At 37.1% G+C, this 12,959-nt stretch overlaps 1 protein-coding gene across 3 annotated transcripts; it reads left to right on the top strand.

Annotated features, from left to right (window-relative positions):
* The first annotated feature begins 5,685 nt into the window (after window positions 1-5,685).
* Window positions 5,686-12,856, top strand: LOC112285971 (uncharacterized). 3 transcript variants are annotated; one of them, XR_016504410.1, is made up of 6 exons: window positions 5,686-6,486; window positions 6,664-6,798; window positions 7,420-7,978; window positions 8,357-8,701; window positions 8,888-12,160; window positions 12,346-12,856. XR_016504410.1 is itself a non-coding variant. In XM_024527400.3 (6 exons), exons 1-5 carry the CDS (start codon window positions 5,832-5,834, stop codon window positions 10,911-10,913), a joined length of 3,723 nt encoding a protein of 1,240 aa, XP_024383168.3. In that variant the 5' UTR covers window positions 5,686-5,831; the 3' UTR covers window positions 10,914-10,919; window positions 11,081-11,431. The 3 variants fall into 3 exon arrangements, 1 of the variants encoding a protein (XP_024383168.3); XR_016504409.1 differs by having other exon boundaries at window positions 6,661-6,798; XM_024527400.3 differs by lacking the exon at window positions 12,346-12,856 and having other exon boundaries at window positions 6,661-6,798; window positions 8,888-10,919; window positions 11,081-11,431.
* The last annotated feature ends 103 nt before the right edge of the window (window positions 12,857-12,959 follow it).

Below are 12,959 nucleotides of genomic sequence, written 5' to 3'. Positions count from 1 at the left end.
AAAATAAGTCCTAAATTAATTTCAAAAATAAATAATAAAATAATCTTTAAAAATATAAAAAGAAATATTTAAGGAAATAAAAATAATCTTAAAAAATTATTAGAAAAAAAATTTAATAAAAAATCAAAGAATCCAAAAGAAATACTAAAAATAAAAATCATAAATGAATCCTAAATAAATCTTAATTAAACCATAATTTAATCTTAATTTAAATATTAATTGAATCTTAATTAAATTTTAAATCAAATCCTAATTTAAATCCTAATTTAAATCTTAATGAATCTTAATTAGATTCTAGATCAAATTCTAATAAAATTCTAATAAAATTCTAAATATTAAATCAATTCTAAAATTTTGATTAAATCTTAAACAAACCTTAACCAAATTTTAATCAAATTTTAATCAAATCTTAGTAAAATCTTGATCAAATCCAAAAAAATCCTAAATTTTAATCAAATTTTTAAAAAACCTTAAATCCTAACTAAGTCCTAATCAAATCTTAGATCCTAAACCAATCATTATCAATTCTTAATCAATTCCTAAATCTTACATAAATCTTAATAATCCTATAATAGATTAAAAATTCAATAATTAATAATTAAACTATTGATTTTGACTCAAACTTTTTTATCTTACAAAAACGAAGCAACAAGTCTAAAAAATTTGAAGAACATTGCACATACCAATAACAAGAAAAGCTTCCAAAACCACTCAATTGTTGGCCGCATTCATTCTCCAACTTGAATGTTAATCTTTCAATACCAATTTTTCTTTATTGAAATATTCAATCGTTCCAAAAATTGGATTAAATGTAAATATTCAAGTCTTAATTACTTTCATCAGATATTTCTACATCTTAGAATCATTCACTATTCTTAAATCTCAAATTTTTAAGATCATAACCTACAAAAATCGTCATATATTTCAATCTAATTACTCAATTGACTTAAAATGTTTTACACATATTTATAAAAAATATAAAAATAAATATTTTAATTTTTAATTATATATATACTACAAAACTCACAAAAACTTAAATTTTGTAAACCTATTTTTATTTTTCAAAATCTAAATCCATCAAATAAAATATCAATTTTTAAAATCTCTCAAAATCTCAGTATTAATTCAAATGACTTGAAACCAATATTCAAAAGTCTCTCCTTAAGTTTATTCTTGAATCTTACCTTTTGATTTCCAAAAGAATCCTAAAGTTAGTGTTGGTGCTTAGTTTTGTACCTTAGGATCTGATTTCAATCCTGGCTAACAATTAGTCCTCTCCCAATATCAATTCTTATCTTCTTAAGGTAATTTTTGCTAAAATCAACTTTCAACTTCTTCCTACATATATCTATATTCTTTATTTTTATAATCTATCTTATTTTGATTTATTTATGGTTCTACAAAGTAAATAGAATCTATTTTTATAAAAAATAATTTTAATATTAATAGATTTTACTACTTGCCTATCATTTATTTATATTTTTTATTATATTTTTTTATTGGAATGTTTTATAATAAAATACTTTCTTTCTTCTTTTATTTAATAGCTATATTATTTCATGACATCCACCTCCCCTTGAACTTGTGCATCTTTTGGCATGTACTAATGTTTCTTCAATACATTGATATAAGACACTCTTCATCTTAGTTAAAATTCTTGGTCTTCAATCTATTCTTCTACTTCTATTTCAATGTCACTTAATAGATTTTATTCTTAATTGAAGTATGTGCATACACCTCTTTATCTAAATAATTTGACTTGCTTCCTTGCTATAGATGTTTTTAATTTTGTTCTATTAAGTTTGCATAATAAGTATGTACCATTGTCATGAAAGCATTTCATTGAACATCTTTCTTTATCTCTTATCAAAAAATTTCACATCCAACTTTGAAACCATTTAATGTTAATTCATCTTTAAATTTATGACCTATTTTATTTTAATCTTTTAAATTAGTTTGTATAGAAGCCTTTTTAATTCTTTTCATAAAATCCAATAGTAGTAGTAATACCATTGGTTTAACTTTCTTTGCAATAGTCTTATATTTTGTATCCACCTTTATTTTATACTTATCTATATATTCTTTCATTCTATCATAAAATTATTTAGAATTATTAATTATTATTTTATTAACACCTTCAAAGTCTAAATTAAATAATATTTAAAAATTATTTATAGTATCATTAAAGCAAGATTCTTCAAACACCTCTGATGTTCATTCATCTTCATCAATTATTTCACATTTCTTCAATTCATGTTCCATATTTTTGACATTTTTTTTTCCTATCCTCCTAAAATTATTTATATTTTTGAATGAAATATATCCATCGTGTAATAATTTTGTAATGGCCTCATTTCTTCTACTAGGTGGAAAGCCATCACTCTTTCTATTATTGTAACTCCATTTTATAACAGTCTCTATTAAAAATCCTTTGAGTCATCAAGTTCTTCAATTATTTTTTGTATCCTTGGCAAAAAATGCTTCCTCAAACTATCTTGATTTCTTTTATGATTTATAAAAATTATCAAAAATTACATTGCTCTCTTTCCATCTTGATTTCTTATTGTTGCATAGGCCAAGCCATCATCCATAATCTTTGTTTCTATTTGTGTAGCAATAATATATGATTGTCCTAGTATAATAGGATATATAGACATATCTTGTATAATTTTTTTTTGTTCATAATTAACATTGCTTATTTTCAATTTAATATTTAGGCAAGCTCCATATAAATCTCATTTAAATTTTTTTGATATCATATGTTGATCTTATCATCCACCTATGTTCAGTACCAATAGACAATTTTTTTATTATATATAAACCTTTTGATATTAAATTAATTTCAAAATCATAATTAATTAATACTATAATTGGTTCTTCTAACTCTCTTAATTTTATAAAAGTTTTTGTAGTAGCCCTTGCCAAATGATTTTAAAAATAATGACTAGAGGTTTAAATCAATTGAAGAAATAGCTCTACTTTGCTTAGATCTAATAATTGTCTTTCATTCTTTGATAAATAAGAAGATTATCTTTTAAATTCTTTTAATCATTTTTTTGCTTAAAGTTCTTTTTTAGGACTTTCAATCCGCTCAAAATAATGACTTCTTTATAATTTAATCATAATCTTCCAAGAAAAACTCATCCATCAATGTTTGAATTTTTTTTATAAACCTCCAAAATGTCATATAATGGACTTTACTTGATTTCTTATCTCTACTATAGAGGCTAATTGAATTAATTGAACTATCTCTTTTTCAAAAACATGCTTTAATTTTATTTCTTTTATATAAAATCTTAAATACTTTATAATATCATTCCCTTCAAATTGATCAATCTTATCTATAGCCGCTTGTAATGTTTTTTTTGCCATATCCTCTTCATTATCTTTAACTTGTTGTTGTACATGAATAGAGCAAAAACCTCAAACATGTTTGATATTTTATATCGTTATATGCTTTTCACACTTAAGAATTAAAAGAAAAAAACTATTTTGTGTATCATCAAACTTTTGCCAATTGAGTCATTATTACATCAATGTTAATTAGAAGATCATTGTCTTCTTTCTTTTGATTGGCAAGGTTGAACTTATAATATTCCAAAGTAGGAATACACAAGTATAATAATCAAATCATTGTTTGCTTGGAACAAAGAATTGTAATTACTTTCAACATATCTTCAAAACTTGTACTTCTAACCTTCTAGATTTCAACACTAATAAAACAATTTTATAGATTTTATAATGATTGTGATAAAAAAAAAAAAAAAAAAAAAAAAAAAATTACATCAAGATGCACACATAATGCTTTCTATGGCTTATTTGTTGCTACAAAGGTTTGCTCAAGAGATATAATGGTAGTGTAGAATAGAAAATTAAAAAGAAGTGATTCTACAAATACAATCAACTTAAATACATTGGGACTTTATTTACAAGGTGAAGAGACTATGGTATTGAAGCTATTTCAACAAAAGTGACATAATCATGTATTCTAGTGTTGTTAATCTCATCTTTAGAGTGCACAACAATGTTCAATTATTTTTGAAATAAATATTATCTACCATATTAATGAATCATGATATTTTTTATACTATATGTGGATTTGGTGTGACAATTATATAAATTAATCATAAGAATCTAAGTAGGGTGTTGCTTTATCAATATAAAGGTGTTGGTTCACTAAGTAGAATATTACATTAAAAATATATAGTATTATTAACTTCTAATTTAATTTTATTACAGTTTAATTTAATATCAAGACTAAATATTATTATAGGTTGATAAATTGATATATTCATTGTTGTAAAAATCTTACTAGATGAATAGAAACATACTATGTTCTTTTTTTAAAAAAATACTTTGATGTTTTATTTAACTATGTTGATATATACACATACTTACATACATAGATATAAATTCTAATATTATCTATCATGTATATATAAAATAAATAAACAATTTAAATTTATTCCTTATTTCAAAATTTAAAGATTACTATTATTCGTTTTATGTATTACAGGTACATATATCAAACGAATATTGTGTTACTGTTTTACATTCATTTTTATCAGCTTAAGTTGTTGCTATTAGTATGTTCCAGTAGGATTTAGAATTCTTGCAGTAATCACTCAGTACAGATTTCATTTGTGTTTAACAGATTGTGGTGCAGGATCTTACGTGGAAGCCACGACCAACGTCTGTACATTCACGTCACTACAAACGGTTATAAGTATCTTGGCACTCTTTTCATTTAAGACTCTCCCTGAGTATCTGAAAGAGCAATACATTGCATCGAAGTGTTCGACAGAAGAGATGAGGTCCAGGTAAGATGCACCAAAAATAAAACATCAGCACAGTAGGTTTGCTGTAAAACAGAGGGAAAGGGTGACTATTCTACCACTCCTCTGGAAGCAAAGCCGTTGCTCACGACTTTCAGAACGTGAAAAGATTAGATAACTGACCGAAGCCACAGGAAAGAAATCGAACCACAAGGTTGCGTAGAAGCAGAAACTATGTAACCAGTCGTGGTTGTCGGAAGAAAAGTCGCATCACAAACGTGTTGCTGCCGAATTTTCAAAAAAAATCTAGTCTCCTAAAAAATATAACTCCAAGGCCTGTGTGTTCGATAACCACCCCCGAGTTTGAACAAAATCACAACGAAAGGTTATACGTGATAAGTCCTTATACTGACTAGAAGAAATATAAGGGATGCATTTATTACTACCTATTTGAGCACTTAATGGATGTTATACCACAAAAACAGAACGGGAAGATGCAGACACAGACTAAAATAAGATAAACTTCACAGACTAGCAGACTCTAAAGAAAGATGAGTTGCGTACGAGAGAGACAGCTATCCTAAACAGGACCCTGTGACGTCCAAGATCAAGGGCTCCTTCTCTGCAGCACCACAACAAGAACGAGCTGAACCGAGGAATCTCAACAATCTGCCTGGTGTGAAATCACTAGGTGTACAAATTTGGAACAACTTCCGAACCTCAATAGATTCTTTGGTGAGCTTGCCGAACCTGGTGGTTCGGTTTGGTCGGTAGCTGACTCAATGGGTTACAACCTGGTTCTCTAGACTGGCCACGCCAAGCCTGAGGTAACTGAGGTTGTTGCGGTTATCATGACTTCTTTGGGGTGCTGTGTTGTTGGCGGACTGCGGTGGTTGAATTGCATTTGCGACTGAGAGTTTGGTCTTAGAGTGCAGGATGAGGATGAGGTTGAATTTAGAACGCGTCCGGTGTATTGCGGGAGGATGTATTGGTGAGTGTTGAGGTTGAGATGGGGAGGGGTGAAGTTGAGGTTTTGAAAGGAGAAGACAGGGAGTGATGGCGGGGCGTGGAATGGCTCTCACGCGCCCCGCATGGATGAAGCACGCGGAGGAAGCTAAGGTGAAGGATGAGGAGGAGAAGGCAGCGACCGCGAGAGCAGCTTTTGATGCCACATTTCGGGATGTGGAGGGGCAAGGAGGGGCGCCAGGAGGAGGTGGAGAGATGGACTCGGATAGCGATGGAGAAGAGGTGGATCAATTGGAGAAGAAGCCGATAGGACCTGTGGATCCTGGGAAATGCACGGCTGCGGGAACAGGGGTGGGGGGTGGAGCCGCTGGAGCGGCAGCGTCGTTTGTTGTGGTGATGAAGGATTCAGATGGGAGGCGTATTCCGCACGGTGGAGCGTACATTAGGGTTAGAGTGACTCCTGGGGCAGGAGTGGGAGGGGTAGAGCAGGATGCGGTGGTGAAGGATCATGCAGACGGGACGTATACAGCGACGTACGCGGTGGCGAAGCGGGGGGATTACATGGTGAGCGTGGAGTGCAACGGGCATCCTATATCGGGGAGTCCATTTCCGGTCTTCTTCAGCGGGGGAAATGTACCTCTAGGTGTCAGTATGATGCCCACATCGGCTCCTATGCTAGGGGCATCGCCCTACATGGGTGTAAGTCAGCAAATAGGGCCATTCAGTATGCAGGGGATGTTGCCAGGTATGTTGGGGATGATTCCTGGGGTTACGACGGGGACCTCAGGCGGGGCTGTCCTGCCAGGTCTTGGGGCTGTTTTTGGTGAAGTTTGCAGAGATTATTTGAATGGACGGTGTACTAGGACAGATTGCAAGTACAATCACCCTCCTCAGAATCAATTGATGACCGCCTTGGCAGCAGGGAGCACAATGGGAGGATTGAGTCAAATGCCGATGGCTCCGTCTGCTGCAGCAATGGCTGCAGCACAGAGCATTGCGGCAGCAAATGCCTTTCAGGCTGCTCAAGCGGCTCAGCAGCAGCAACAACAGCAAGCAGGTGTGTAATTTTCGTATTTTTGGAATCGGTTGATTTAGGTTTAAATATCTGAGAAGATTTTGATATTCTGGACTTGGGGTCGTTAAACTGACGTACGAGAGATTATATTTAAGCATGAGACGTTTGCAGGTTGCACGGTCGACAATTTATTGACGGGTTAAAGTTTAAGGTGACGCTTGTTTCTTTTTTGCAATTTTTTTGTGTTGTTAAGAAGGATAGCAATGTAGGGTGCTTAGCGTCGGCCATTTGATTTACTGGCAAGGGTAAGTGTTTCCATGCATGTTTTTATCTTTTCAGGTTTCCTTTGTTTTGAACAGCGTTCTACTGGGTTTTCGCAATGCCCTGTGTCTTTGTCTTGTCTAAATCTCAGAGTTTTAAACTTTGCACTTGGTTCTATGGTTGTTAAGCCTGTACATGAATCATGGTTCTACACGAAGCTGAATTTAGTTTCAGTCCTTAAGCATCTGTAGCTGTTGTGTACTTAAATGATATTTATGGTGATAATATTACGTTATACTTCAAGATCTTGAAATATAATTGATTCAAAATTATTCGAAACATGAGTTGTTACAACGAAAGTCAATGATGCTGTGCACTGACCCTGCATGTGATTTAACCTAGGTCAAGACCATGGGGATGGGAAAGAAGAGGACGATGAAGACAATCATGAGCCAATTTGTACCCTTCACGTGACCAATATCAACCCTATTTTAACCGCCGATCAGCTGCGCCAATTATTCAACTATTGTGGAACAGTTGTAGATTGTGCTATGTCAGAATCTAAAACGACTGCGTATGTGGAGTACTCAAGGCCAGAAGGTGCCAAGGCCGGGCTGTCTCTTAATGACATGCCAGTTGGAGGACAGAACCTGAAGGTTGAGTTGAAAAGAAAACCACGTTCTGGCAAGCATGGTACTGGGTCTACCCTGAATGGAATGGGACCACCTCAATTGCCTATGATGATGCAACAAGCTGTAGTCATGCAGCAAATGCAATTTCAGCAGGCCCTGTATATGCAGCAGGCATTAGCCACGCAACAAGCAGCAGCTCGGGCGGCTACTGTGAAGTCTGCAGCGGAGATGGCATCTGCCCGAGCTGCAGAAATATCCAAACGACTGGCTGGTCCCAATGATGGTGTGGAAGTAGCTGGTGTACCCGAAACAGTTCAAACCAGTCCTAGGTGGGCTATTGTTTTCCCGGAGCCTTTTCTTGCATAAGTTCTAATTAATATGCCATATCGACATTCTAGTTGCCTAGAGGACACAAGAATAATCACTATACAGTAATTGTGCCAGACTAGGTGGTTAATTACTTTCATTAGACGCCACAATTGTTGATGCAGAATTCAGTTTTAGTTGCATTCATGTTTTGAAAAGTTTTCCTGGAATATTGTGAAGAGTCGCTTCTTTCACATTCTCTCTGCAATTTGGTGTACTAGTGATTCCATTTAAAAATACTCGATGATTGCATGAGATTTAGTTTCGACATGAAGGAAAATTCAGGTTCCACAAGTATTTGGTTATCTAAAATTTCCTTTTATGGGGTTTGTCTTTTGCAGTGCACGTTCGAAAACGAAGTCTCGGTCCAATTCAAGATCGCCCATAAGGTATCACCGTGACCGTCGCTCTCGATCAGCTACTCCGGCTCGGCTTCGCCGTGGGCGATCTCGGTCAAGATACAGGGATCGTAACCTTTATCGGAGCAGAGAGCGCGGCTCTCGATACAGGGGTGGACGTGATTCATACTCATCGTACTATACCAGGCGAGATTGGGAGAGGGAGCGAGATAATAGAGATCCTTATAGCTTACGGAGTGGCCGCAGAGCCCGAAGTCGGAGTCGAAGCCGTGACCGCGTGAGGAGGAGGTCACGAACACGATCAGGTTCACAGTCACGGTCACTCAGGCAAGTAATTTATATTTTGGAATTAATGCTTTGTGTTTATGTACGTCGGGTCGTTACGCACAGCAAACTAGTCCCTTTTACCTTGACGTAATTAGGCGAACTGCAAGATTTATAGCTTTGCAGGGTTGTACTCTTCTGTACCGTAGCCTGTTGATACGTCTAATGTTTTGATTTTGAAAATTGTAGGGGGAAAACTCCATCACCCAGACGATACCGTACCTATGAATCACACCACAGATCTACTACACGAAGCTCAAGACGGACGAGGTCTCGGTCGAAAGAGACTAGAAAGAGTCGCTCAAAGACTCCTCGCAGTGGAAGTGCGACCCCTGCAAGAAGAAAAGGCAGTCCGAAGGGTGGAAAGCTTGTCAGCAGTCCAGGTACTTCAAAGGACCACATTATGAGCCCAAAAGGAAGGGAGCGCCTCGATTCTGTTGACGGCGTTAGGAAAGAATTAGACAAGACCGATCATGTGAAAATTGATCAACCCAAGAGAGATTCATCTGCAAAAGATGTTGTCGTGGGAAATGGAAGAGTAGCTAATAAAGGTACAGCAGTCGATGAGGTTTTGATGGAGATCAAGTCCTCTTTAAATACAAAACTGGATACTGCAACTATCCTGAAAGACCTTGAAGACAAAAGAAGGCAACAATTAAGTAGCTTTGATGGCTCTAAGAACGCTGTTTCTGGAAGTGCACCTTCACCAGAAGCTGCTGTAGGATCTGATGTTAAGGATTTCAAAAAGCCATTGAAGAAGTGCTGCAAAGAGAGTACATCAACAGGTGACGATGTTAGTGAGGAAGAAGAAACAGAGCTAATTGATGATTGGCGAGATGACTTTAAATCTCAGGGACGAGAAAAAAATAAGAATAAGGTTAAAAAGGAAAGAGTCACCGTCAAAAAGAGCAAGGTCGAAGAGGAGAGGGAGGTGCAGAATGGTAAAGGGTGTGATTCTATCAGAGACGCCAAGATCGTTAAAAAAGTTGCAGAATTTCAGGGAAAGGAGGTCAAGGGCACTAGACAAGCTCAGAACGGTGTTGAGAGCAACGACCACGGACGTTGGGGTACAAGAGACATGGACAGTGACTTCGATATTGCTGACATGCAGGTTGAAGGACCACCAAAGCGTGTCCTGTCTCCTCCGGAGAGAGTGAAAGACCCTGTAAGCAATTTGGTCGATGTTGCAAGAGTCGTTGAGAATTTCACAGTTTCTACTGCTCAGATCATAGATGAGAAAATGAAGGGGAAGATGATTGGACCAGATATGATTACCGAAAAACTCGTCTGCACAGACGTTAGGGAGGAGATATTTGTTCAGAAATCGAGAGATGAAAATTCATTTTTAGTGGAGAATGTGAAACAGATAAACGATCCGAGAAAAGTGGATGTAAGATTGAAGGAATCTAAAACGATTGATGAGGAAAATGAAGTTAACACTGTTTACGATAAATCTAAAGCAGAGGAAGAATTGGATGAGGACATAGGTGATGAGAAGAAAAATCAAAGTAAAACAGTTGACATTTCAGAAGGAGACGAAGATTATGATAGGAGAGAATGGAAAAAAGCACGCGGTATGGATGCTGATGGAGAAGATCAGGGAAAAAGGGTTAGAAAGAAGTCACGAGAGGTGGGCGAGGAAGAAGATGATCGAGGTAAAAGATCTCGAAAGAAATTACGAAAGGCTGGAGATGATGATGACAAAGACAAGAAACGTAGGAGAAAATCTCAAGAAGTGGACGACGATCAAGATCAAGATCCTCGTCGAGAACGTCATCGGCGTCATCAGAAGAAACACCGTCATGAAGTTGATGTAGATGTAGAAATAGCTGAAGATGAGGACGAGGAAGAGGGTGCAGACCAACGGAAGGAACGGCGGCGGCACAAGAAGAAGCGTAGGAAAGATGACTCTGAGAAACGGGAAAAGAAGCGCCGTAAACATAAACACCACCGAAGGAAACGATCTCCATCAGAGTCCCCGGAATTATCACCATCTGGTGGAGGTAAGAGTAACCGTGGTGATGATGAAACTACAACAAAGCATAAGCACTACCGTTCAAGAAAGTCGTCGGAGAAATCACTTTCAGTGGATGCAGACAAGGGTACAGTGGAATCTGATGAAGGGGTCGCGAGAAAGAAGTCTTCGAGTAGACACAAGAAGAAACGAAAAGAACTCTCCAAGTCGCCTTCAGAGAGCTTCAGCTCCAGCGAATAAGGGACTGTATGTTAGTGAGCCATTTTTGTGTTAGCAGATCTTAGTATATGAATCACTAGTCAGAGCTATTAAAGTAGATTGCTGGTAGGTTTGGATACACTGCTTTATTTCGTGTGTCTGTATAAACTTGATCGAAGACGCTGGTGGAATAAATGTGGCCCATGCAGGCGAACTTTGAAGTTGACAAGGAAATGGAGCGGTGTTCAAGACTTCAGTTGGTGAAGGCACTTCAGTACGTGATCCTCTGGGTGGGGCTGGGGGGAATGGTTAAAGTTGGTTGGTCATTTGTCCTCTCTTGACGTGCTTGTATGCAGTATGGACGGACATGGCAATGAAGCAGGCCGCCTTTGTAACTGTCTTTTGGCTCCACGACGGCATTTTCTATCGACGTACCCTGGCTCGTATCAACCATTGTAGGTAGCTCTGGACTGGCCAATTCACCTTACGCAGAGGTTATGGTTCTGTTGACACTATGTACTCTTTTCATCATTTCCAAGAAATCATCTTGGTTTTCAAAAGTGCCTGTGGTAACTGTGGTATCTGAGCGTGTTGTGCACACAATATGCAGAAGTCAGTTTGACTTAAATGCTGCAGACGTTGGTTCTTAGCTTTCTTTCTTTCTTTCTTTCTAGCTCTATCTCTTCTTCCTTATTTATCGTTTATTTTTAATGATAGCCCTTCAACCTCCCTTTCCCTCCTTGAGCAAAATCGTCAGTCTTCAGGAGAGATTGTAGTGGTGACTGTGAGGTACGCCAGCTAGGTAGCACTGTTGTTAAGTGTTCTGAAAAGCAAGTGCATTGTCAAGCACTTGCTTTTTCTAGGGGCTAGTCCTTGACAGGATGTGAACGCTTGTGGGCTTTTGGGGTTTGGCTGGGAGGTACTTGGGCACGGGCTCGGTTTGTCCGTCTTTATCGCAGCTGAGCACACCATATCTTAGGTGAAGCCTGTAAGTTTTTTGAATTTTTTTGCGCAGGTCCAGCATTGACTGTGAATATTGTATCTGTATGTTAGTGTGCTGCCATATTCTTAGATGAGTTTTTAAGATGTCTCTGAGGCTATTGCACCCTGTTATGCATTGCTTTTCCTTTGTAGTTATAGTATGTACCGCATGGTTTGAGATCCGCTTCAATCCTGGGAAAATGGTGGGAGGGCTGGGTTGGGATGGTGGGTTGGGAGGAGTGCATGCGCATGCTTTCAGGACTAAAAATGCTGCAGCAGTGGCACGTGTCTCACAAGCTCTGCTTTAGGTAAGTGTTCAGCAACATAGCCACTCGATTTGCACGTGCCTTTCTAGCCTTTTCAGCGTGAAACCGAGACTTTTGGCCTCCATCCACACTGGATATCTGCATATTTCCTTCTGCGCCTGCTCTCTCTCTCTCTCTCTCTCTCTCTCTCTCTTACCTTCTTTTATACTTTCTTTTGCGTCTTGCAGCTTTTCTTCACTCAGCTACAAATCTTGTTTCTGCAAAGGTAAGGATTGGCTGATAGGTATGGAAAATGGTTAGGGGACCCTGTCTTTCCTTGCAGGAGAATGCCAACGTGGAGTTGAAGATCTTTTCCCAGGTTCTGCAGGATCTCGTTGTTTTCCATTTTATTACTCGTACCTGGAAATCTCTAACCCTCTAGTTTAATTACCTCCGTGTCGATTCTAAATGGTGTTCAGAATCTGAGTTTCTAGAACACGACCTAGTTAACAGGTTGATTATTACCGTAACAATTGTGGCACGACTGCATAAAATAGTGTAGTGCCACATATCAGTAGAGGTGGTAAGTCGGAAGTCGTAAGCAAGTGCTTCAGGTCATTTGCCTCAGTTATGTAGAATTTGTTGCCTTACATGGTCGACATCTTTCACAGCAAGTGCTGCACACTCGCTTCGTTATGAAGATCTGTACGACTTTGATTTATAGTACATTAATCAAATAGCATTGGTAATTTCGTCTTATTGGGTTTGGAGCACTGGTATTGACAAGATATTGAGTTTTCTTGCAATATTTTAGTGAGTTCAATGAGGTATTGTCCAGAGCTTTTAGTAAATTTTAGTACCT

The sequence above is a fragment of the Physcomitrium patens genome, chromosome 8 (assembly GCF_059467195.1).
Source record: "Physcomitrium patens ecotype Gransden chromosome 8, ASM5946719v1, whole genome shotgun sequence".
Classification (NCBI taxonomy): domain Eukaryota; kingdom Viridiplantae; phylum Streptophyta; class Bryopsida; order Funariales; family Funariaceae; genus Physcomitrium; species Physcomitrium patens.
This window is presented reverse-complemented; position numbering and strand designations above follow the sequence as displayed.

Bases quoted from the DNA above. Each gene is read 5' to 3' on its own strand.
- LOC112285971 (XM_024527400.3), top strand. From the start codon at position 5,832: ATGGCGGGGCGTGGAATGGCTCTCACGCGCCCCGCATGGATGAAGCAC. The intron at 6,487-6,660 runs GTATGTTGGGGA...CCGCCTTGGCAG, and splicing joins TATGCAGGGGATGTTGCCAG to CAGGGAGCACAATGGGAGGA. The intron at 8,702-8,887 runs GCAAGTAATTTA...TGAAAATTGTAG, and splicing joins TCACAGTCACGGTCACTCAG to GGGGAAAACTCCATCACCCA.